The sequence below is a fragment of the Varanus komodoensis genome, unplaced genomic scaffold (genome assembly GCF_004798865.1).
Source record: "Varanus komodoensis strain SLA01 unplaced genomic scaffold, ASM479886v1 scaffold30, whole genome shotgun sequence".
Classification (NCBI taxonomy): Eukaryota; Metazoa; Chordata; class Lepidosauria; order Squamata; family Varanidae; genus Varanus; species Varanus komodoensis.
This window is the reverse complement of record NW_025335762.1, coordinates 9,638,397-9,664,796: the sequence shown is the minus strand read 5'-3', so window position 1 is coordinate 9,664,796 and position 26,400 is coordinate 9,638,397. Positions and strand designations below refer to the sequence as shown.

The window sequence follows — 26,400 nt, the reverse complement described above, 5'->3', positions numbered from 1 at the left end:
GAAGCCACTATTAGCTGATAAAACCCAAACAGGTATTATCTAGCATTTAACAGCATTTCCTGGTGTCAAAAACCAAAAGTACCTGATTCATTATTTCGGTATTTCTAAACAGCAAAGACTCTAGTATCTTTAGAATCACTCCACTGTAAGAATATGAAATTGACTTTTTCACTGTTATAACTCAAATTAACTAGTGTTCCCCTAAATATGTGACTAATTAGTTTCATTAGAAAATCCCAGGGAAATCCCGTATCTGTTGAATCTAAGTTGGTTTATCTTCCAAGAAGGAGTAATTACATTTACTTTTAGTTTCTCTGTACTTGCAACTACAATAGAATACAGAGTATTTTGATCTGTGTGAAGCACCTGACTGGAATTACTTCTTCACTAGCAGATGTGATGAAAAGGGCTCCACCCTTGACATAGCATGGTCAGCTTATGTTAATATCTCTGTTGAAACATCATGAAGCACATTATGGGAAACTGCTTAAGATAGTGCTCTTTCCAAACAATGTAGCAGAGCTTGAAGACCAAAATAAACTGGGTTGATGAGCAGAATATGCTGGATATTTACAGAAAAATAGATGGACAGGCTTTAAATCATCAGCTTCCTGCAAGTTTTTAGTAAAAGACAGCAAACTACCTTGCACTTACTAAGTCGAACAACCAACAGGGAACAGTAAGAGTTTCAAACACAATTGGAAAGTGCTCTTCTTTGCAAGAATATTCTTTGCAAGTCTCAGCTCATAATCAGCCTTAGCCTTGCAAAGAGTCCTTCTGCAACAGGCCTTCCTCCTGGTATACCCTTTTGTCTACTTGCCCCACTGCCCATTTCCTATGGGGGTTCCTCTTGCATCTAATCCTTCTTGCCACCTCCTTTCACATTCATGGCGGCACTCTCCTTCGCCTCCCTCCCCACCTTGCTGTTTGTTTGTTTGGAAAGCTTCTATGCCGCCCCATTCGCCGAAGCCTCAGAGCGGCTCACAATAATAAATAAATAAGAACAGTATAAAACAATATAATATGAGTTGACCTGGCCTGAAAAATAAAATAAATAAATGATATTAACAATTAAAATAGCATTTGAATATTTGAAAAACAAATAACGACGGCACCAGGCGGACCTCTCTGGGGAGCACATTCCATAGATTGGGCACCACCGCAGAGAAAGCCCTCCTCCGGGTACTTACCCTCCTAATATCCTTCACGGAGGGTTCCCGGAGAAGGGTCTCTCCCGCTGATCTCAAGGGGTGGGTGGGCATACACGGATGTAAGTGCTCCTTCAGGTAACCAGGACCCAAGCCGTTGAGGGCTTTATAGGTCATCAACAACACCTTGAATTGGGCCCGGACTAGCAGTATCATCAAGACTTGTGCCTCCCTTTTGAGTGCCATCCACCCCTCCTGAACTCCCTTGACTTCCAGTACCCTCTCCCAGGAGACTTTCCCAGTCTGGCCTTCAGTTGGCCAAAGCTGGCCCTCTTGAAGTCCCAACTTATAGTACTCGACCTGCTGCTTGTCCCCATTCCCCTATCTCAACGCAAAGGATGGAGTGATCACTCACATCCAGAGCTCCCCTAATCTGTACCCCATCTATCACCTCCTTCCTGTTGGTCAAGACCAAGTCAAGGATATTTCCCCCCTCATCACCTCCTGGATTCTCTGCATGAAAAGAACCTCCCTCTATAGCATCTAGAAAATGATGTGACCTGGCTGTCACCACTGAGTGAGTCTCCCTACTAATATGTGGGAGACTGAAATCTCCCATAACAACTGTGTCCCTCCCCCGAGATATCCTTTGACTCTGATCTGTCAGTACATCATCCAGAGCATGGGTCCTCAAACTACGGCCCGGGGGCCAGATCTGGCCCGCCATGCCCATTTAGACCCACTGCGCACACCCCCGCACCCACACCCACCATCGCCCACCTCACCCTGCGTGCAGGGAGGCAGTGGTTTGCGCACTGAGAAAACGACCTTCAAGTGAGCAAGTCACTGCCTTGTGCGCCCGCCTTGCGGCCTGCACCTGTCTTGCCTCCCCTCACCGCACGTGCCCACCTGCACCTCACCTCACCTTGCCTCGTCGCGTGCCCTGCGCTGCGCACACCGCTGGCACCGCCTTTCCGGCCTGCGCCCAGCACTGGCAGCTTCCAACTGGCCCCCTGATGAAAAAGTTTGAGGACCCCTGGTCCAGGGTCTCAAGCTGACCTGGAGGGCGATAAAATACCCCCACTGTCAGCTCCCTTCCCCTGTCAAAACCCCTAAGTTTCACCCAGACTGCCTCTGCCGAATCCCCATCTGTGCTGCATTCTATCTCACTGCATCCTATCCTATCTCACTGCATCCTATCCCTTCCCTGACGTATAAAGCCACGCCCCCACCTCTTTCCCTTCCTGTCCTTTCTAAAAAGGTGATACCCTTCTATGTTTACATTCCAGTCTTGCCTTTCATCCCACCAAGCTTCTGTGATTTCCCCAAAATGCCCCTAAATGCTTGTACCAACAGTTGTGCCATTTCGGTAGAAGGATGTGACAAACCATGAATGAAAGTGCTTGAATATCAAGTGTGAATAAAATGGGAGCACTTAAAGTAGCTCAGCACTGCTTGCTATTAATAACACTCTATTCTGTGCTAGTCAGAACTCACCTCAAATATTGTAACCAATTCTGGACACTATACTTTAAGAATCAAAGGGCAACAGAGATGATAGAGGACTAGAAACTAAATCCTATAAGGAATGCAGATATGATAGCATTATTCAAGGAGATAAAAGGGTGTCACACAGAAGAAAGCCATGACCTGTTCATCCAAGGCTGTAGGACATGGAATAACAGGCATAAAATGCACGAATAAAGGATTTGGTTGAACAGCAGGGTAACAGTCGTAATGGTCAGAGCAGTCAGACAATGGGGCCAACCTTTTAGGTAAGGAGTTGGTGGATTCTCCAGCACTGGAGGTATTCAAGCAGAGATTGTAACAGGTGAATATTTTAAAATGGATACCTGCACTGAGCAGGTTGGATTTATTTCTTAATTTAAAACTTGTATATGCTGTCCCTTATCCATGGCATCTTAGGACAGCTTACAATCATTAAAATCAGAAAACAATAGAACAGTGCATACCAATATAATAAATAACATATAACCAGTAAAAATAAATTAAAAGTGATTGATAAATAATTAAAATATTAAATTAAAAAAAAACAATTAAACAAAAAGGTTTGGACCTGGCACTGAAAAGAATATAAGCTCAGCGCCAGGCAAACCTCTCCAGGGAGCGCATTCCACAATCTGGGCACCACCGCAGAGAAGGCCCTACTCGGAGTAGATGCCTTTTTGACCTCCTTCAGGGAGGGTTCCCAGAGCAGGGCCTCTCCCGCCGATCTTAAGGGTTGTGAAGGTGTATAAGGAAGGAGACGTTCCTTCAGGTATCCTGGTCCCAACCTGTTCAGGGCTTTATAGGTCAAAACCAGCACCTTGAATTGGGCCTGGACTTCAAGGGAGCCAAGGTTCCATTTGGATGCCAGGAAGCACTTCCTGACAGTCAGGACCCCGAGGGTGTGGAATGGGCTTCCATGAGAGGTCGTTGAGGCCCCATCAGTGTGGGTGTTCAAGGATAGGCTGGACGTCCACATGGTTGGCATGTTGTGAGCAGAGCCGGCTGGTGCCGGAGGTCAAGCTAGATGGCCCGGGAGACCCCTTCTGACTCGCTCTGTTTTCTATGTTTCTATGTTTCAACTGGAAGTCAGTGGAGCTGGTAGAGGACTGGAGTTATGTGAGAATAACGACTGGTCCTCGTCAGCAGCCTGGCCATTCTATTCTGTATTCTGGACCGTTTTAGGATTTAATGACCTAAATGGCTTGTTCCAATTGTATATATCCATTATTCTGTGTACATTTTCTACGACAGATTCAGAACTTTCAATCACACCTAATTATCCTAAAATGTTTAGAAAACATTTTCTAAACTAAAGCTCTGTCGCAATATGGATTTAGCAAAATCCTGCTGACATATCACACAACCCATACTCAAAACAGCAATTTTTAAGTCTGCTTATTAAAGTTAAAGCCATACTAACTACATATTCAATTATTGTTTGGCAAAGGGGGTGGAACCTAGTTTTCAGGCACAGCACACACTTGGTACCCAGAAGGTCCAAGGTTTAATTGCTGTTTCCACTTAAAAGGATTGGGTAGCAAGTGATGGGGTCTGAAGAGCTACCATCAGTTGCACACTGTACTAGGCTGATAAATAGTCTGACATGGTACCAGGTAGCTCCGTGTTCTCCAGGATGGGTCATCTATTCATATAGTTTCAAGTTTCTGAGAATGTCAGAGTTTAAAATTAATTTTCCAGCATGTGTATCAGTGAAAGCAAGTTTGGGAGTGCATAGCCAACACCTGCTGAAATCTTATAAGGGGAAAAGGAGGAAAAAGAGAAGATGGTCAAGATTAGCCTGTACTGCTTCTCTTTCCTATGATTAAGAAAATAAAATTATGCACATATTGGCACATTTTGTAGTTATGCACTTTTAATGTGCACAATTTATTCAGGTTACAGAATTCAGCCTTGAAAAACCCCAGAGTCACAGTCACCTTAGTGTCACAGTCACCTTAGAATTTCTAGTTTGTTTATTAGGTGATGCAGAGGACACACATCCATTATTCCACAACAAATAGGCACTGCTACATCATAAATAACATGCCACATTCTGTGCCACAGTTTTATGGCAAAATGAGCCACTGCAGTGCTCTAATACCTCACCTTTCAAACTGACTTTCTACTGTCCGTTGCCAGCAGTGGCACATATTAGAACACACTCCAAGTACTGTTCGAAGACCCCAGTAATATTGGGTTAGATACCACATACAGGAAGAACTAAAAGTGGGCACTAATAAATAATGGAAACACCAAGTATCATTATTTAGTCCCAAGACTTATTTTTAAAATTTGAAAATATTTGGTCAGAAGGAGTTATCTAAAGTGGGCAGCAAAAGCACAGGCAGCTATGTTAATTAAAAATGTAGAAGTCACATATATAAAAACTGATAAGGAATGAATACAGGATAACTTTAGTTCAACTAAATCCTTGCTAGTGTAGTATTACTGGTACATTACAAAGAGTAATACAATTACCCTCTTGCAGGGACAAAGTAAAATGGGCTGTGGAGGTAAATTCTCTACCCTAGAGGAGCTACATTTATGGCTTTCTCACCAAAATGTCCACTCCTTCTGAACTCATCACTACCACACCAATACACTGCTCTGTGCTGATTGTCTCACACTTGGCATGCTTGTTGAAGATGGATCACTAGTTCGTGAGGAATGCAGAAGGAATACAACAGGGTATATTGGGTATCCCTAAAGGGCCACATAAGAGTCCCTTAACCTCATGGTTGACACCCCTACATGAACAGATGCCTGATATAGAGGGGAAACAACTCAGAATAACAATTGCTAGTCAAAGATTATCATTTAGCTGAGTGAACTGCATTGCACACATTCTCTTTCATTTTAATCAGTTATTTTATTTTCTCCCTTGGATGCCTTTTATTTCACCAACTTCAATGATCATATCAGTTCACAATGTCTTAACGATAAAGTAATTTACATGCACAAATATTCCAATCACATTTCAATCTTGAGAGGGGTTAGTGGTCATTATTGTTCTATTCTAAGTTAGAAGCATGCTACTTAGAAGCAGCGCTTGCGGAACCAGGTTGATTAACCTGTGAAAAGCACCAGCAATCAATAGAGCTCAGCCACCATAACCTGTACTACTCTTGAAAAAGTGTCAATACACTATATTGATCAAGAATTAAACAGCAGATTGGGTTGTATTGGAAAACCAAATTTTGAATACTGATCAGTTCACACATCCTCATCTAAACATACATGCACCTTGCAGCCAAGGTCCCCATAATTTCAGACTCTATTAGACGTGGGAATGCATTCCAAAGCTTCCTTGTTATGATCACTGACAGAGCCATTGGTTAGAGTCAAAACCAAATGTTCAGCTCTACTTAGCTATGTAGCTTGTCCTATAATCCTAAGGGTTACAACTGAACTGAGTGAGGAAATGCCATCATGAAACTTGTCTGGAGGCCTCTGAAAAATTATCATCCACCTCTGTTCCCTTCACAGTCACATCAAACAGAGCTCCAAGCCAGTGGAACAAGTACCAGTTCTCCAAGCAAGAGCCCTACTGGACTTGGGGTCAAAGGATGCTAAAGGCAAGGAAGAATGCCCAAGCTATACATGACCCCAAAATATTCCTTATTTTCTCAGACAGGCAAATAGTTTGCACTGCTAGACTAATTAGAGCCATTTATAACCACACTCAAATTAACAAGAACAACTACAAGTAGAAAGCTAGCTGGCTTGTACTATGTATGTAATTGCTTGTGGCTACAATGTAGGTGACAAGGGACAGATAATCTCTGCTGCCATTTAATTTTTAAAAAGTGATCATTATGAAGGAAACTTAAGACCTTTCCCTTCAGACTTAGTGAAGCAATCTATCTAGAAGCTGTGAAAGTGAGAGAGGAGCTCAAGCAATGCGGCACTAACTGCTCTTCAAGCCCTCACCCAGTTTGTCTGTGGAAGTGATAATATCGGCTGGAACGGAAGAGTCCAGATCAGCATCCAAGATGCCCAGTGGGTCGAGCTGTGCTACATGATGCCCTCGAATCTATGAAATGGGCCAGGGATGAAAAGGAAAATGGATACCAAAAGAGGGATGAGGGGAGAGGGGTGGAAAGGAAAAGGGTATAAAAATTAAAATTACATTAGAATTAATTTGCAGAGTAATTCTCACCGACGTTTGGAGAATCAGTTACTGCCGAATCATCAAAATTTACACAACTAATGCCGAGAGGATCAAGCTTGGCAATGTGGTGACCCCTGACCTAGAAAAACAACAAAATTAGTCACAAAGTTGCTTCAAGATCATCTTTCACATTGCAGTCTTTCTGCAAGGCCATGGAATAAAATTTATATTGACCAAATTTAAATACTGAATTCATTTTACACCACAGACATTAACAACTTTTTAAACACAATAGAATAAAATACATGAGAGTACAAGCTCTTGGGAGTCATCATAAACATATTGATTTCAAAAGTGGCAAGGACACAAACAAAGAGCATTTTGGTGGCTCATATATCCATTCACAGGTAGCTACTTTTTGTACACGTATTGCCAGAAGACCAACTATATGGAGAAGAATATTGTTCTATTTAAGTTTGAGCTCAGACTCCTTTGTGGGAGATGGGTTTTTTGTGTTTCATTGATTCAGATGTTTGGGATTACATCCAGAGATGACTGGGTTTTATTCTATATATTAGATGAGAATCTGAATTACAAACTCATGGAATAAAATCTTGCATGAAGAACTGGCATTTGTTTGTTCAGATGTACAAGTTCCCTCATTCCAGTATGGGTTAGACATACCTAGTTAAGATACGATGATGATCTATCTGGAAGTATCTGTTGAGATAAACATTACAGTATTTTTTCTATTTCCCTGAATGTTTGCATTATTAGTTTAAAAACCTCTGTTAGTGCAAGCACCAATAGAGTAAATTATTTTTAATTTTTCATCTTCCTTTGAAACAACAAGCTTCCTTCTTGGTAAGTTCTTCCTTTTGCTTGTATCTTTAATTTTGGCCATATCAAGTTGTTTGTTGAACATGAATCTTGAGATACAGAAAAGCCAAAATAAAGGACTGTATTAGGGGAAAGTTGCCTCAAAGGGTAAAACCCCCTGAAACACAAACTAATTTTTAAACACTTTTTTTTTACCAACATATTCTTTTTAGGCATGTCAGTAAGCATGCAGTAAGTATACTGGACCTGAATACTATAGGTGTTAAAGAAAAAGTTTTACCAAGTATATAATACAATAGCTATTATATAGCCTATAATTATTTGTTGCAAGACGTTCTTCATAAACGACAACAACCTTCAGATAAGCCTCTTAGAGAAGAGTCTGTCAAAGGTCTTTTGACCTAGTTCCAGTATATTGCAGATCTCGAGTCTCCAGTCTGAGAGCAGTGTTACCTGGATGCTGCAGTTGTACACAAGTGCCTTTTACTATATAAAACAACTTTTTTTCCTGAAAACTGGCCAAGTGGGTATTTAATTTGTCAAGCTGATACTTGTGGTGTATATTTTTGCAAAACAATATAATTTCAGTTTTGGACAAATGCTATATTGACCAGGTTGGCTAAATTTGTGTTGCTACTGCAACAAGTGTTTTTTGAACACTGCCTAAAGCTAAAACACTGGGATTTTTCTTAAAATGCTTGAAATTCAAGTAACTTAAATATTAATGAAGACTTCTTACAGGCAGCAAATTACATCAATAACGGTCCATAAACACAAAGAGGTTCAAATGGTTCATATGCATTACTGAGTTCTAATTACAGAAGAAACCTATAAGGTAAATTGGGATTATCATACCCAATATTGCATATGGGAGTGGGAATGAAGGCTCTCCCACACTAGAGTCATTCAAAAAGAAACTGGCCAGTCATCTGGGTGGGATGGTGTAACTTGGTGTCCTGCAAGGGCAGGGGATTGGACCCTATGGCCTTCATGGCCCCTTCCAACTCTATTATTCTATGAGCCTTACACATTTCATTTGCTTTTAAAAACATTAGACAGTTGATTAATATGCCTGATGAGCCTTTCAGGAGAAATGGAATGGGCTTCTAAAGGAGGTGGTTGAAGCTCCATCAGTGAGGGTGTTCAAGGATAGGCTGGAAATTCACACGGTAGGAATGTAATGAACAGAACAGGCTGAAGCCAGGGTCAGACTAGATGGTCTAGGAGACCCCTTCTGACTCATTCTGTTTCTGTTTCTAAATACTTGCAAAATGCTGAGTGCAGTAAGATGTTGACATAACGATTAAGATTTAAAGTCTATCTTATTCCAAATGTTCTAAGATGCTTAGAAACAATTTAGAATTCTCTCCCATTCTCAGCATTCCATAAACTACCACCAAAAAACTGGTATTCTTTTGCAGCTAAAAACTCAGCAGCTGGCTGTTGCACATCAACTTTCAGCAGTTACTGGTTTTATAGTCACTGTAGGGGGGCCACTCTTGCTTCAGTAGCCACAGGCTAACTAATTTATGTGATAGAATTCTCCTTGAAAATAAAGGAAACAGACTTGGAGTGGTCATTAGTTCTCAGGCTGTTGGGCGAGTGCAGAAATGTCTTTCTTCCCACTTCTGAGATCATATACCAACTATGGCTTATCATAAAGAATCCTACTGGCTCTTTATACCCTTGTCTCCATTTCTGCCTAGTTAATTACATAGTATTTTCTAGCTGTCTAGTTTAAGTGTTGGTATTTAGGCACTCTGCCCATTCACCCGTGTACTGAGGCTTGGGCTGGAGCTACACCAAGCTTTTATTGCTGTACTGTATCAACTATGTCATGCCTGTGGCACATGACACTGCTTGCTTTCTATCTCTATGTTGTCATCCCTCTCCTGGAGCGGCTTTGCTCATGACTGGCTTTGTTCTTACTCTTCTCCTCCTTGCACTTCAGCTGTGCTGTATACCATCATGTATGTGCTCACCTGGCACTGTTCTTGCCTTCTTTCTGAGGTGCGGGGTGGAAGAGGAAGCTTCTTATCAGGGCTCAGCCGCAACTCAGAGATCCTTCCAGTTTTACCCCTGCCTCCCTCACCCCGCAATGCCTGCCTCTGACCCTCAAATGCCCCTCCCCTCTCTTTGGGACAATGATAAAGTCTCTCTCCAAGCCTTTCCGACTGCTTTGTCTTCTTGCTCAAGAAACAACCAGCTGAAATGCATGTTTACTTAGATGTAAATGATATTATCTTCAATTGCTTTATTCACAAATAAATTAGAGGCTTCCGTGTCGCTAACTGGTGGGAAGTGCAGCACAGGGGACTGCAGCTGGGCTCACTGGTTTCATCCCGAGAAGCTGGGAGGGCGGGAACAAGCAGCAGCATCCTTTCTCTTTCCCCATGATTTTGCACCGGGGGGGGGGGGGGGGAGCAGAAGGAGCTATCATTTTTTGTTCTTTAAAAAAACAAAACAAAACAGTGCTTTGTTCTCCTGCTTTCACACCTGCACACATCTGAGTGAGGTAAAAACACACACCAAAGCCAAAGAACTGCAAATGGCCATTGCCCTGCACACATGCCCTTTCCAACTGCTCTTCCAGTGCTCAAATGGCAGGCGCCAAGCTATTCACACCCACTTACACCGCCAGGGAGCATGTATGTGATGCAGGAGAACTGCACAAAAACTGTGTGCACCACAAGGAGAAATGTGGGGTGTGGATGCAGCAGCACCATGATGAGAACTTCATGAGGTTAGGGGTAGATCTGGCCCTAGCGATGGCTCTCAGTTTATCATACACAACTCATTTTGACCTATGAAGTGACGTAACAGCAAATATGAAGTCTAGGCTATTCACTCATAGATGCTGGAATTTGCTTCCCTTAAGTCATATCAATTCCGAAATCTTGATCTGTTGATATAGACTTATTTTGAAGCAGAAAACTAAGTCAGGATCTCTCTCTAGACTTGCAATGGAAAAAAATGAATGTTACATGCTCACATTTGTCAAGAGAAGAAAAGTAGAATAACCTCCTTACCTGATATGCCCTAATAAGAGACTGGACTGCAAGATGATCTTCCACCAGTTTATCTACATTTGGCTGTGCTTGAACCAGAGACTGTGCGTGGGTCAGTGTTGATAGGCTGGTAGTTAATGGAGGGGGGCTTTGGTAAGCAGTACCTGGAGCGGCTCCAGCATTGGCATTGCGAAAGAATATGTCCCATGACTAAAGGAAAAAAAGTTCATTTTAGGGGATAACATCTTCAAACAGTTTAACATGCACCAAGCTGACTGAGTTTTTAGCCCCAAAGTCAATGTATCACATTCAGGCAAAACAGTCCATCAGTTTTTAAAATGATGGGTTGTTGTTACATGCGAATAAATATTTGACACTGTCTGAACTGTTGCCACTTAGGAAACACTAAGTCTCCCACATACAGTTTATTCAGCGTTTAATTAAATCTCACTTTATTAGAGACTCACATCTAAACTATAATGTTAGCCACCTTAATCCTGAAGTTAACTTTATCACATGCATCCACAAGAAAAAGTTTGAGAGCAGTTTCAAAAGGCTCCTCAGAGCAGTTTAATTGCATGGAAAATGTTAGACCCAGACTTTTGGCTCGGTGCACTAGCATATTTTGAATGTTGACAGTGTTGTGGGTGCTCTCACAAAATGGCTGTGAGAGCTCTTATGGAGGCTTGCCAGTTGTAAATGGCTGCTGTTGTGGCTGTGGTGAGTCACAAAACACTCAAAGGCAAACCGGTGATAATAAAGAAAAGGTACTTGCCCAAGAAAAGTTACTTGCCCAAGAAACTAATTACAAGAGAGAGATGAGGATCTTTTGTACCTAAATAAAGTTGGTTCTAGAGGGCAACACTTTGGTTTTCAGCAAGCTGGCCTTCCAGCTATTTTTCTAAATTAGACAAAATGTTATGAAATAAAATTCAGGAAGGGTACAGAGCCCGACAGGAGCCATTAGAGGTTAGCGATCCACAATTTCATGTGCTGTCCTACCCATTCTGTTGTATGTTGTGAATCTGACCTCGTGAGTAAATGGTCAATGGCAATCAGTACCTTTAAAATGTGGCATAGAAATTCATCAAGGATCAGAGTGCTGGCTATTGCCGCCTATTTTCATGACCTAAAAATCCAGATGGACTTAATTCACTGTGAAGTGTGTGTTGGGGCAATTAGAAACCTGTATCATTACCCCATTACGCAAACTTGCAGCCAGAACCAGCTCCACCCTTCTTCCACCCAACCCTCTCTTATCAGGCAAGCAGCCTGAATGTGCAAAAACTAATCTCCTGTTTTGCTTCTGAACTGATAGGCACAGGGATCATCCTGCATGAGAGTCACAAAGGATGCTAGTCTTAAGTACAGCATAAAGAACTGGTTACATTCATAGTCATTCACGCATCTCAGGAAACAAAAAGGTGTTGATAACAAAGCACTATATGACTAGTTCTATGGATCCTGTGGAGAGCTGGATGAGCTTCCTGAACAGGCCTTGCCAGCCCAGATAGGAAATCTTTCTTGAAATCAGGACAAGTTTCATGAGCAGTCTGTGATGACACAAGGGCCTGCTATTGAAGGGGAAATGTATAAACTTCCACTCACCTCAAGACCCAGACTCATGCGAAGTAACTCACTGGTTTCTGGCTACAGGCATTTTTAAAAACAACAACAACTGACTTCTGGCAGCTTTGGCAGGGATAGATTGTACTTCATTTGCCAAGCTCCAAGAGGAGGTCTCAGAACAGTCATAATGTAATATCTTTAGCCTCTATTCTGACATGTTTCTTAACAGACAAGCATGAAATGCAGTATCTGGTAAGTAATGTTTGTTTACTTCTGTTCATGATCCACAGCACAAAGAGTATATAGTTCTCCAACATCTCTCCAATAACCTCCTTGTTAGTCCCCTAACAATTTGCCTTCCTTGATTTAAAGGACAAGCATCAATAAATGCCAATCAGTTATTTTAGCAATAAGTAGTTCTTTTATACTGCCTGCATTGCATCCTTGGAATGCCAACCAGTGTGGAGCAACCCACTGCGACAAGTTTGCTCTCCATTTTGAGGACAAAATTGCTCAGATCTGCTTTGACTTGGATGCTGCAGTTACTGCAGTACTGCCTTTGGAGGTGCCAGTGCACCATCCAGTTCATCGTTGCTGGGTGAGTTTCTGTCTTTGCAGCCCAATGATGCGGACACGTTGCTTAATCAAGTCCATAAATACCTCCCCAAGAGGAGGTGAGCGTTATGCCTAAGAATGCCAGCTGCCTTAAAAATGCCCATGGTTACATCACTCCTGAAACAAACAAACAAACAAACCAAAAGCCAATCTAGATCCGGGTGACATAATTATAGACCAATAGTCAATGTCCCCTTCCTGGACAGGTGATCAAACAGGTGATTGCCAGGCAACTTCAGGACTTCTTGGAGGAAATGGATTATCTTGACTCATTTCAATCAGGTTTCGGGCCTGGTTTTGGGACCAAGACTACCTTGGTTGCCCTGTGGGATAATCTTTGCCAGGAAAGAGACGGGGGAGTACAATCCAGTGGATTCTTCTGGACCTCCCAGCAGCTTTTGATACACTGACTATGATATCCTTCTGGAGTGGCTTGCTGGGTTGGGCTGATTTACCCACTGTGCTCCTACCTGGATGAAGGTAGTCTTACCACAGTCATTCATGCACTGGCAGCCTCTAGACCGGACCACTGCAAGGCACTATACTTGTTACTTCCCTTGAAAGGTGGTCTGGACTCTTCAAAGGATCCAGAAGAAGGGCAGTGTGGCGGCTGATGAGGACCAGTTCTTATGAACACATTACACCTGTCCTCCATCGGCTGCAATGACTCCTTGTTCCTGTCTGGGCCAATTCAAGGTTTTTAACTATGACATGCAAAGCCCTAAATGGCTTGGGACCACTGTATCTTATGAAGCACCTGTTGTCTGCCTGTTGTCTAAGATCTTTGACTGGGCCCTCCTACAAGTTCCTCTCTTCAGGGAGGTTAAGGGTGGAAGCCGCGAGGAGGAGGGCCTTTTCTGTGGTGGCACTCCACCACCGGAGATTTGCCAGGTGCCTGTCTTATTGCGTTTCAAGCGCCTGGCAAAAACTTACCTTTTCCAGAGCAGATTTGGCACCAAGCAGACTATTTATATCAGTGCATGGCTTTTTAATTATATTAATGTATGTTTTATTTTAGTTGATTATTTTATTGTGCTTTTATTATAATTTATTGTATTACTATTATTTGTTGATTTTATATTGTAACAGCCACCCTGAGAGCATGTTGCTAATGGATGGCTTTTAAACAAATTTAAGAATAAAATATAGCAATATGAAAGCTGCAGCCAAGCTTACATTATTCAACCTAGTACAGACTTTTCCAGCATGATGGTTTCATGGTCCCAGCAGTGCTTAAACAGTAGGTTTCTAAAGCAAGCAGAATGCCATGTCACAGAAAATAACGTTCAGTCACTACAGTGACATTTGAAGGATAAGAGATCCAGATCACTTATTTAATTCTATACTGTCCAACAGCAGAAGCTCTCTGGGTGGTTCATGACAGAATATTTAAAAAGCAGTATAAAATATACCAATTAAAACATATTAAAACATCATTAAAAATACCAATACAAGATTTAAAACAATATAAAACCAAAAAATAAAACCCTGAGAAAATCCTGTTAAACCTTGTTTAACAACCAGCAGGCCCAGTAACTAATTAAACGCCCTTCAGTAGAGAATGGTCTTTACCAGGCAGCAAAAAGATAGTAAAGTTGGTGTCAGGAGGGTCTCAGTGGGACACTCGTTCCATAACTGGGGGACCACCACTGAAAAGGCTCTTCTCCTTGTTGCCACCATCTGAGCCTCCCTCAGAAGTGGCAATCAGAGAAAGGTCCCACACTGATAATAGTATCTGGGAAGATAAAGGTCAGGAGAGGCATTCCATCAGGTATCATGGTCCCAAGCCATGTAGGGCTTTATAGGTCAAAAACAGTACCTTGAATTGGGCCCAGAAGTATATAGGTAGCCAGTGCAAGCAGGCCAGAAGTAGTCTCATGTGATCAGGCCATCTGATCCCTTTTATTACTCTGGCTGTCACATTGTACACAAGCTGCAGCTTCTGAACAGTATCCAAGGGCAGCTCCATCAGATAGCAGACAGTTTCTGTCCAGGTAGGGGTTCAGCTAGAAGGCACTCTAAGCCATTGAAGCCACCTGGGCATCAAGTGACGAAGACGGCTCAGGGCGCAGCCTCAAGCTAAGAACTTGCTCCTTCAAGGAGAGTACAACCCCATCTAGAACAGGTTATTCCTGCTATCTTGACTTTGTATAGTTCTGGACTGTCCCATATTATTCAAACGTATGATTGATATGGCAATTCAAAAGCACTTCTGCTGTTAAGGGACGTTATCTGGTATTTAAAAATATACCAGAGCAAATGAAAGTCAGTACATGACCTTTGCTCTATTTAATTCAAGTATGAGCACGGTGACATTTTCCAACTCACACAACTGTTAAATGATCACCACTCTAAAAGTTTAGATAAGGTTTTTAGCCTTTCCAGACTATTAAAACAATGTTGAAATGTAGCTTTCATACTAAGCTCATCCCAACACAGAAGCACAGTATTTCTTGAGACTGTCTAATAAATTGAACTGACAATAATGTGCATCCCTTTCCTTTTCATGTCATTCCATGGACAAAGGAGGTTACCAAGATGTTTGCAAAACAGAATAAATATGATACAGAAGTTTTCCCTAGACATTAGCTGGCTTTCAAGAACAAAAGGCACATACAATTTGCAAAAACTCTTTGGCCTGTTTGGTCAAGATGGATCTTGTATACCCCCGTAGTAATAAAAATTACTATTAAAAGTATAGCTGCTAAGTACTGCTGAATCAAGCAAAAGCAGGGGTTACTGTGCAGATACACATTTCTTGAGAGTATCTCCATATAGTGAATGGGAAGGTCCACAGTGTCAATGTTCTATTTTTCTTCCTGGAACTTCTTCAGCAAATGGATTTAGAAAGCAATTATGACTGAATTCCATGCAAATTTGACCATGCCTGAGAAGCCGTAAGAAAGTCCTCTAGTTACAAGTGACTGACCACAATGCCAATAACATTTATGATTAATGGGTCCAGAATAGTCAATAACCGTATGCTGCAGTGCTAATTTTTAAAAGACCCAACTCTTTAACTACACTACAAAGTTTCTTCTGCCAAAGGAGACAAACACCACTGATGGTTTGTAATTATAACCTGTTCATGGGGTTTGTACCAACCCCGATAAGAAGAGATGGCAAGTCAGTCACTTGTTTCACAATCCTTTGTGTGTGCATGTGCCCTGTTCAGAAATCCCTTTGAATTCAATGGGGCTTGCTTCCAGGCAATGGTGCATTGGACTTCAGTTTAGGGAGGTAATTCTATAACCCTTCAGACAGCTGATACAGGGAGGGACCATAAAATAATTCAGATTCCCAGCACTGAGGTCAGAGATAGCATTTTGACCTTGGAACTGTGAATCAGAGCTCTGACTGAAATTTGGGAAAGTGGCTTTAAAGAAAGGGACATGTGGGTTGGTGGGAAAGGGAAGAGATTAGAGAGACCAAGCTATCCTCTCCTTCCCCATGTATCCACCTCTGAGACAGAAAATCCCATCCAGCAGAAAAGGCAGGTTGGGGAGGTAAAAATAACTTCTGCTACTCTTGCTCTTTGCAGGATGACCATAGGCCTCTGAGTTTGGGGGTTTACTCCCAGAGCTTTAGGATCATGCCCTTAGCCAACTTTGAATTTGGATAGTATGACACTACCTGAAACTTTGCAAACAAGGCCTGTAAAACTCTTGCTTGAGGTTGCACTAAAAAAATGAATACTAATAAATACGTATATATAGTGATCAAGGCTTTACCAAGATTGTTTTTTATGCTAATTTTTTCTTTCAGGACTGATAGTTGAAAAAAACTGGTAAATGAGAGCTTATTTGTAAATGAGAGATAAGGATATTAGTGGGTATATAAGATTATATATTAAAATTATTTGGGGTAGGAAAACAAGAGATTTTCAATGTTAATTGAAAATACGGGGTTTCAGCTGTGGTATGATGCAAAGCATCCCATAAAGCAAGGAGGAAGGGTGCTGTTGTCCAGGAACACCACCATTCTTCACCTGGTGGTGAAGAATGCAGAGGAGAGGGCACAGGGCAGGGATGCATTAGGAAATAAAGGGCAGTAGTCCAAACAGTACATTTTTGTCTGCGCAGTTATGGTAAGTGCTACTGGACAATGCTTATGTTCATCAGCAAACACTTGTCTGTTTTTCATTTGCATCCACATGGAAGAAAATAGTTCAAGGTATTTAATAAAGATAAATTACTTTATCTTACAGCAACATCTGAAAGGTACAGACCCAACACTGTAGCACACGCCAGACTAAGCAACATTCTTGGCATTAACTGAAGAATGATAGTCTTGTTAGTACCAGAAATATTTGAATATTAATGTTGGGAGTTCAGATACAACCTTCAAGAACAAACACCATTTCCCTTGTGCACAATGCTTTAAATGAAATTTGCAATTAAGAACAGTGCACCACATTATGTACTGTTGCTAAGGTTTTCTGTAGCAATCATGCCAGAAGCAAAGCACAAGCACTGGTTTCCCAGACACAGTCACCTCCATGTTTACAATACACATGCATTCTGTTCATGTTTTACATGCTTGTGTACCACTCTTGTTAGAGTTTCCTGCATCGGTGGTAACGTTTAGTGCTGCCTTAAGAGCTTTAGTTTACTGTGGTTACCTTATTGTACAACGTGGTGTACTTTTAAGAGTTTGGCTGGACAGTTATCAAAAGTGATGTAAATTATAGACGCGTTTTGATTTGTTCTGAGCTATCTTCAAGCCTTGTGTAATATTCACCATCTCACTTCCAAAGTCTAGATATTTAATTAATTTATATCCTGCCTTTTCATTAAAATAGTACTCGAATACCATTAAAGTTGATTGAGCACTTGTCCTTGAACTATTTCAAAATTGGCCTTGGACCAAACCTACATTTTACTGAACAACGCTATGTCACTGCCTTGGTAACTCTGTCCAGCTCTAGCTAGTTCCAACAGTGAGCCAGCAGATCTAGTTTTTATGCCAGCATTCTCTGACCTTCAAACCAATCACCTGGCTTTCATTCCAACTTATCTTAAGAGTTGGGGACGACTTTCATGCAGAAAGATTCAGAGGTCCTATACAGTGTTGCAATCTGAGCTGTGAAATCACAGTAGCTCAAAGTTCAGAACACACAAAAATGACCAGGACAGTCTGATTGTGCTGAAATAGGCCATGCTCTGTGTCAAACAGATACTTTCCCATGGATATGTTTAACTGACAGAACTCAAGTCCAAGGCACAGTATTTTTCTTACACGGTGCTAGCAGAAATGGGGCCTGTATTTCTTAGCTTGCATGCAAACCACCAAAAAACCTGGACTGGCTATGAGTGTGACTTGCAGTTTAGCCTCTCTAATACGCTCATGGAGTACAGAAACAGTTACTTCAAACAGTTTAAGTAATCACCTCAATGGTGTGTTTTGCGCTAGACCTTGAGTATGGTTTGTATTTACAAAATATACACAGGACCAATCTTAATGCCTTTCTCCTATCTAGGAGGAGACCCATCTCTATTACTTTCAAAGGAAAACAGCAGTGTAGCGATTTTTTAAGTAGAAAATGCAAGGAAAGCAGCTCATCCTTCTTTGTATCTGGGACCGAAGCCATGAAGATAATTCCTCAGCATGAAAGGTAGCCATTAACTTGTTAACTTCATTCCAGCGCTGACTTTCTCATCAGTGTTGTTCTTTGTCAGACAAATGCCTTTAGTTTCCTCAGAATTCATAGGGATTCCAAGATCATCTTCAAGCTTGAGTCCCTGGTCTGAGAAACTGCACTTACCTGAAAAGTGAAGGGACTAAGACATGAGCGCCAAAATGCGGAAGACAACACTTTGCTCTAGGGACGCTGCTCCTTACCTTATGTACACTTTTGGGATTTTCCAGCCAAGCATAGTACATTTCCTCCACATAGTTTGAACTAGTCCCACTCAAAAATGGCTCAGCAGCAACAGGCGCACTGTAGCACCTGATTTGTTGAAACGTCCTTGGTGCTGCTGGCTTGTTTTGAGAAATTGTCTTAACAGTCTGTGAGGCTGTTAATGGCCTCAATTTAGTAGCACAAGTCCTTAAATGAAACATCTTTGTTCTGTAGTGACAGGTTCCTGTTGAGAGAAGAAGGAATGATTTAGCACCTGATGAAAAGATGAACATGTTGCAAACATAATAAAATGTTTCTGACTTCACTATCAGTTTCAATATCTGTACTAAAGTTTCATAGTTGTTACTTCAATGTTCACTTTATACACCAGTATCAAAGTGAAGCAAACTACTTGTTGCAGGTGGAGTAAAAAGGCCAGTTACAGTGATAGCTCTTTTTGTAAAAAAAAAACTCTGGAAGATCTATTGAAGGCCAGTATATCAATCTTTTAGATCAATAGCTAAGATATAGCATAGATATTTTGATGAATGTAAATCTCTGTTGCATTTCAATAGTGAATCGAAGCACTGATCGACTGATTGGCGGAAAGAAAGGAAGATGCTGGTGAGTGACCATCCCTGCTATCTTTTAATTGAAAATAGCAGGTTCTAAAGGTTGGTGAAAATCTTCTATGCAGAAAACATACACTGTATTTTCCACAGGCTGCTGACCTCCCTTCATCCAATTTTTACTACAATAATCAATCCAGATTTTCCCCTCAAAATATTATGAATCTATTTCTTCTTGGATTGCTTAACTCTCCAACAGGCAGAAGGAGCATAGAGAGCAACTTGGCTGTGTGAATGAGATCACTGGATAAAAAAATAATAATGCTGAGTTGTTGGGACATGTGAACGAGGCCTATGTCATAACTTGGGAGATCCAGTTACAGCTATGGGAGTCCAAGTGCACTAAAAAGTTTGATTAAAAGAATATCCAGGAATGGTGAGGTCTGGCATAGACAGGACTGCATTTCACTAGTTACTTCTTTAAAACCCCAGCTCTTCTCTTGATCCTGCATTTTCTAGTGGTCAGTTTTCTAAAAGATAGAAAGCGTTAAACTAACCCAAGTTGCACACACATTAATTCTGATTTTTTCCCTTAAGAATTGCACTTTGCTGGTCCCAGAGTGGATTAACACTAATAGCTTATAAGTCAGCAAGCAACTTTCTTAGGTCACATAATGCAAGGCAATTTTTATTTAGTTATTTTAAAATTTATACCATCAGCCAATGAGATATTTAAAGAATGTCATCATGAATCAAGCTATTTTATACAGTAAACTAGTGCATGAATTAGTGAATATAGTGCATTCTCTTAAGTTTATAGACTGAAAAACTTGGTGCTAAGAGGTTGTTAATTCTTACATACAATACTGGAAGAACATCAGGACCAAGCAAGTAATATGCAGACTCCAAACTAAAATTCTTACTTCCTATACAATTGTAGTCTGGATTCTTTATCAATCTAATATGAAGCTGAGGAATGAGAAAATACTGTACAGCATGTTGTTACTGGAAGCCTTACCAGATAAAACAACCCACCTCCTCAATTATACAGACCTATTAGAGAGACTTTACCCATTTTTCCATTCCTAGTTAGGAAGCATTGGAAAACTTTATTACCAGTGCTTCCTCCCTCCTTTAAAATCAATTATAACTGTATAATTCACCCGAATTAATTATACTCATGCCCTAGTTTAGTTTAGCAACAGTAGAGCTTCCTAATCACTTTCTGCTGTATATTTAAGTCATTTCACACAGCTATGAGCGCCCAGGTAATGGAACATAATGGTTAGAAGAGGATCAAGAATATTATTTTAAACAGCATTATGGTGAAATATCGTTTCTCTATTACACATGCTTCAACAGTTCCTGTGATGACTCAGAATGAAGGGGAACAAAGACATGAGGAATCTGCTGACTACTCTTGAAAATGCCTGCCTCTTTCCTAATCTTAAATAAATAAATAAACTTTATTTGAAAGAAGGTAGGTTTTAGGCAAAGGAATAGTGGGAGATGTTATTAAAAAACAAACAAACAAACAAACAAACCTGTGTTTGGGGACAAAGTTTAGATTCTGAGTTGAATCTTAGGAAGGGTGTGAATTTTGGGATTAAAAGAGAAAGGATGGTGCATGTGCTGATAGGGTGGAGGAATACATCTGGGGTGAAAGATTAAGGCCTTTTTCTTTGTAAGAAGGTACCAGCATATGGACAGAAACAGGAGAAAGGATTACCAGAACTCTTCCTGCTCTGGGATGCAGGAATGCTTTGTGAGCTACCTTTCAATATTCAGTAAATGAAGATACCTCTGAAGTGCTTCCAGATGATGAAAGTGCTACCAATCAAAAAGCACTGTGCAGATACTATAAAAATACATGTTGAAAAGGATAAGTAGGAAAACATGGGAGGGTTAAAGTGGAAGACAATGCAGTCTGCCCCTGCTCCCAGTAAAATTCATGAAGTGGCTGACACAAGCTTGGGGTCATATCCAGCACTTCCACTGTGCCTCCACTCTTTATGTTGCATCAGAAGACTCCGTTCTTAGTGCAACACCTAGAAGTGAGCTGAAACACTAATCCTTCTGCCAGCTCTGCTGACCCATCCTTTTCAGATTCAAAGGTCTTGGCTCATTTCCAGTTGTTTTTGAAAGCACTAACTTCCTGCTGCATCAGTGGTGAATTCTGCTCAGGAATGGGTAATACTGAATTCTGCCCTTAACCTAGAACACTATTACTATTATCAGCATACTATTAGAACAATTAGTACTATCCTGCCTTCCGGGATAGTATACCAATAAATATAAGAATACTACATCACTTCACACAGTGTTGTACCAAGAGATATCAACACACAGCAAGAATAAGGTTTCTCTACAGAATGAGGAAGAACAAAGTCTAAGAACCAAATAACAGAACTTTTGACAAGTGCAAGAGATATAAAAAGTACCACGAAAGTCAATTCAATATCCAGCAGCTCAACATATCTTATGCATTGATTGTCACTTTATCTCTTTTACTCAACTAAATCAAGTATTTCCAGTTATTAACCATATGTAAGTGCAACCCAGCACTTTAAGGCTGATCATCTTTCAAACCTGGTTCCATTAGCATAAATCATAACTTTCTGGCTTTAAGGTATTAATTAATATTAACAGTAAGTATTGACAGTAAATTTACAGCTTCAAAATGAACATTTCTGCTGCTGTTTCTAATACTTTAAGAATCAGCAGTTCAAACCTCCCAAACCAATAAACTCGAATTTTAAAAGCAAATTAAAACAGATGTTTAAAAAGCAGTTGTCTCTTTTGACATATGATGCAATGCTATAAAATTCTGGTATCATTGAAATATTTTGAACTTTTTTTAAAACTAAATCCATGTTCAACTATGAAAAATATTGAGTTAAACTATTTACATCCTAAAGAAATGTTATGGTAAGTCTGCTTTTTAATGAATGAATTATAGAACCAGGATTTTAAGCTCCTCTGACATTATAGACGTATTTCATGATTCTCGTGAATCTTAGATACATGATCTGGTATCCTTAGGTTTGTACAGAAAGTCAGATAACATTTCCAGTTACCTTCTTGATTCTCAGTAAATGTTATAGCACAAAAGGCACATAAATTGCCGGCTCAAATGTTCTGGAATATGCCCCCAGGGAGCATAATGCTCTGCTAGTTGTGGAACAATGTTTTCTTTGTTCTTGTAACTAGTTACCAGGCATGCTTGTTCTGGAAAACAATTATTTAAATTAAGGGCTTTCCATGGCATCACAATGTATTTAAATCAATTGACCCTACCACAATCTGGTAATTACAGCTTGAATAGTATTTTCATAGTTAAATTCTTTGGAATGGTGAGATTAATCTAATATGGGAATAGTTAACTTCTTTAGACTGCCCTGGCATTCTTCCATTTTACAACTTGCTTGACAAAAGTCCACCCCATCTCTTCAAGCTATAGGTAAAGGAAGCTATAGATTCACAACCGAGGAGCAGGTAGTCCAGATCCAAATGGATCTGGAGAGAGTCTGGAAGTGGGCAGGGGACAACAGGATGCTGTTCAAGATGGGTAAGTGCAAGGTCTTGCACTTGGGGCATAGGAATGGGCTTCATAAGTACAGGGGACAAGTGGCTGGAGATCAGCACTTGGGAAAGGAATCTCAGGGTACTGGTTGGCTGCAGACTAAACATGAGCCAGCAATGTGACACGGTGGTCAAGAGGGCAAACACCATCCTTGGTTGCATAGACAGAAGCATGGCTTCTAGATCAAGAGAGGTATTACTGCCTCTCTATATGACTCTGGTGCACCCACAGCTGGAGTATTGTGTTCAATTCTGGGCAGATCATTACAAGAGGGATATAGCAAGGTTGGAATCAGTGCAGTGAAGGGCCACTAGGATGGTGGTTGGTTTGCAGGGGAAGCCATATGAGGAGGGACTGAGGGAACTGGGTCTTTTCAGCCTTGAAAAGAGGCACCTCAGAGGGGACCTGTTGCAGACATACAGGTATGTGAGGGGGTGCCACATGGAGGTGAGTTGTGACCTTTTTTCCCCCTGTGGAGGAGGACAGGATGTATTCCAATGGAGCAAAGCTCGGGGAACCAAGATTCAATTCGTATACCAGGAAGTACTTCCTGATGGTTAGGACTCCTAGGGTATGGAATGGGGTTCCATGGGAGGTGGCTGAAGCCCCACTGATGAAGGTTTCAAGGGTAAGGTGGACATGCACATGGTCATAAGCAGAGCCAGCTGGAGCCAGGGGTCAGACTAGATGGCCCAGGAGACACCCCTTGTGACTTGCTTGGTTTCTATGTATCTGGATAGAAATCTCCCGTATTGTCACCACAAAGTCATCTTCAGGTGACCTTAAATTTCCCAAAAGGTGAGACAGGCAAGAGAAGGGTCCTGAGAAGGACATCTGCCTTCTACTCCTTCCCTGAAAAAATCAGGGTCTAATTAAGTCCTACAGATTTATTAACATTCGTAAAACTGCTTAAAGGAAGGATATGTGTTCCAATTAGGAATAGAGAGAGTTGAATAACTGCTGGCTTTTATGTCTTCAAAGAAACGAATAAATGCTTGCTACACACACATATAGCTGGATATCCTACGGCTCCTAGTACACTATATGAATAGGATTGTAACCTTTGTTACAAATATCTGTACTTCTGGACTTAGTATTTTAATTTATTGTAGCCAGGACTACCGCCATCCTTTTCTCCCAACTACATATTTTTCCACCCCTTACATGTTAACATCTTCCAACAGGATGATGAATCTTATGAAAGCCATACCACTACTGTGATTGGATTTTTAAAAAACAATCAAGCTGACTGTACTTTTTCCTGGAAGATATACACCCCCTCCTAAATAAAGTAGAGTTGATAACACCAGATGATACAGAAGCACTTCCTACCTACTGCAAATGCATTTAATAATGGCAGCCTTGGCTCAGAGACACAATGCAAACTTTTGTAAATTGGTTTCATGTTCCATTCTGAACCTTGAGATATTCCTAAATTTAGCAAAATATGTAGCAACGAAAACTTCACAAATAGGCCAGCAGTGCAATGCTAAGCAAACCCTTAACTGAAAATAGTCCTGTGCATTCTTTACAACTTCTAGTGTATTATGACCATGCGTATCCCCAACCAATCAGAACTGACAATAGGAAGACTGACAATTTTGCTCTCTTCCCATATAGATTTTGTTGGCTTAGAAGAAATGCTACATTGGACTGGTAATTATCATCATCGCTCCAGGAAGTAGCCAATCTTTCAGATGTAGTTGCTCCTGAATTGAAAGTCCATGTGGTGTTTAGAGTATTGGTCTAGGATCCAACAAAATCCAGGTTCTAGTCCCCGCTCAGCCATGAAGCCCACTGGGTGACTTTGGGCCAGTCATGGACCCTCAGCCTAACTTACCTCACAGGGCTGTTGCTGCTGGGATGAAAATGGAGTAGAGACCTACATAAGCTGCTTTGGGCTTCTCTCAAAATGTGGGATATAGATGCAATATAACACTAATTATTCATACTGCCACAAAGCAGGAAGTCTCAGCTGATCACGGCTTGGGTGGAGGAAGACTATTTTGAGGCAGCTTCCTTTTTCTACTAAGCCTTTGGCACAATGACCCTGCTATCCCTATCTCTTCTTCAACTGAAACTAAACTTTGACTGAACCGAATACATTCCATCCTTATTTTATCTATTGTCTTTATGTCGAATTTTTAACTGTAAGCTACCAAAATGCTCTTCTCATACTTAATTTACCAAGCTCTATTACCAGTGATGGCTCAACAAATAAAATAATGGTCTTTTTAATATTTTCTTCTTCATGCCAGGTTTGCTAGCTTATCTCTTCCTAGACTGGGGGGGGGGGGATATGTGCACATGTGCCAATCTCTGGGCATTGCAACCTTTCAGACACAGAGAAAGCAAATCCAGAATTTCTAATTCTGTGGTTTACTTAAATGTCAGACCAAACAGGAAACAAATCCTTACTCAGCCATGAAAGGTGACCTTGGGATCAGTCTCTAAAAGAACTTCAAAGAATGTCACTAGCTGCTTAATTTCTTCTTGGCCAATTCTTGACCTCATCTTTGATTTGGGACCCAAAGAGCTGAACAAGCTCAGACCAACCTGCCTATAAATTAGGGTGTTTGGCTGAGGTTTCTCCTTTAGCCCAGTCCTTGAATGTCCACATCAGGGAGGAATACTTGGTGCATACTGTTTTCTTTTAGATGTCAAACAAAACTTCCTTTATCTCGGCATTTTAAACTGTTTAAAATTACTTTAAATATTTAAAACTCTTGCTTCTCACTGCAATTTTATCTAGCAGTTCCCCTGCCTATATTGCCATACTATAAGTTTTACTTTCGGTATGCTCAGTCACCTACAACCGGGTTGTTTTTTGAGAAAGAAACAAGGATACGTGATCAAGGGGAAAATGAGAGAAGTACTAACTATCCAGGCTACCGCTCTCCACCTGTGCTGGACTACAACTCCCATAATCCTCCAGCCTATGGCATAATCCTATGATGGTTATGGAGTTGTGGGAACAGTAGTGCAAGACATCTGGAGCGTGCTAGTGTGAGCAAGTCTGGTTGGCGCTGCCCTTTTAGAAAAAGAGCACATGAATGATACTAAGAAAAAGTTAACACAAAGCATGAAGGCATTTCTGGTTGAAACCAGCTTGAAAAATACACCCTCGTCTTCATTTTCAAAAAGACCCTTTAGAGAAAGACACAGCGCGGACATATGGGTCCCAGTCCTGCCTTCCACCCGCGGAGCCCGGACCGCAGCGGAGCGGGAGCCCGGGGCCTAGGAGAGGCCAGGACGGATCCCGCCTCCCGCAGCCGGAGGGGCGGCGCGGCGCGGCACGGAGCTCCCCGCAAGCCCCGAGCTCAGTTCCGGCGCCGCGGAGGAAGCCGGCAGGCGAGCCTCCCGCGGGCACGTGCGAGCCGCGGAGCGTATGGGCGCCCGGCCTCCCCCGCCCGCCGCCTGTCGGTCGCGCCCTTCCCCTCCGTCGCCAACAGCGCCGCGCCAAGGACACGCCGGCCCGGCCGATGGAGCGGCCGGGAGACCGCGCGCCCCCGCGCTCGCCCGCCCCCGCCGAGGCCCCGCCGCGGCCCCGGCCGCCCAAGCGCGCCCCGCCGGCCGTTACCTCCCAGCGCCGCGGCGTCCCTCCGG

At 41.6% G+C, this 26,400-nt stretch overlaps 1 protein-coding gene across 5 annotated transcripts in view; it reads right to left on the bottom strand.

Moving 5' to 3' along the window:
• OGDH (oxoglutarate dehydrogenase) overlaps nucleotides 1-26,400 on the bottom strand; it is a 54,219-nt gene that overhangs the window by 27,620 nt on the left and 199 nt on the right. For 2 of the 5 annotated variants that reach the window (XM_044437703.1, XM_044437705.1), the window contains exons 2-5: nucleotides 26,375-26,394; nucleotides 18,642-18,886; nucleotides 10,638-10,826; nucleotides 6,817-6,907 (exon numbers count right to left, since the gene is read on the bottom strand). In XM_044437703.1, coding sequence (XP_044293638.1) covers nucleotides 6,817-6,907; nucleotides 10,638-10,826; nucleotides 18,642-18,863 — 502 coding nt within the window. In that variant the 5' untranslated portion in view covers nucleotides 18,864-18,886; nucleotides 26,375-26,394. Of the gene's footprint in view, nucleotides 1-6,587; nucleotides 6,691-6,816; nucleotides 6,908-10,637; nucleotides 10,827-18,641; nucleotides 18,887-22,288; nucleotides 22,432-26,374; nucleotides 26,395-26,400 lie in introns of those variants that run through there. The other 3 variants (XM_044437701.1, XM_044437704.1, XM_044437702.1) reach the window with 2 other exon arrangements.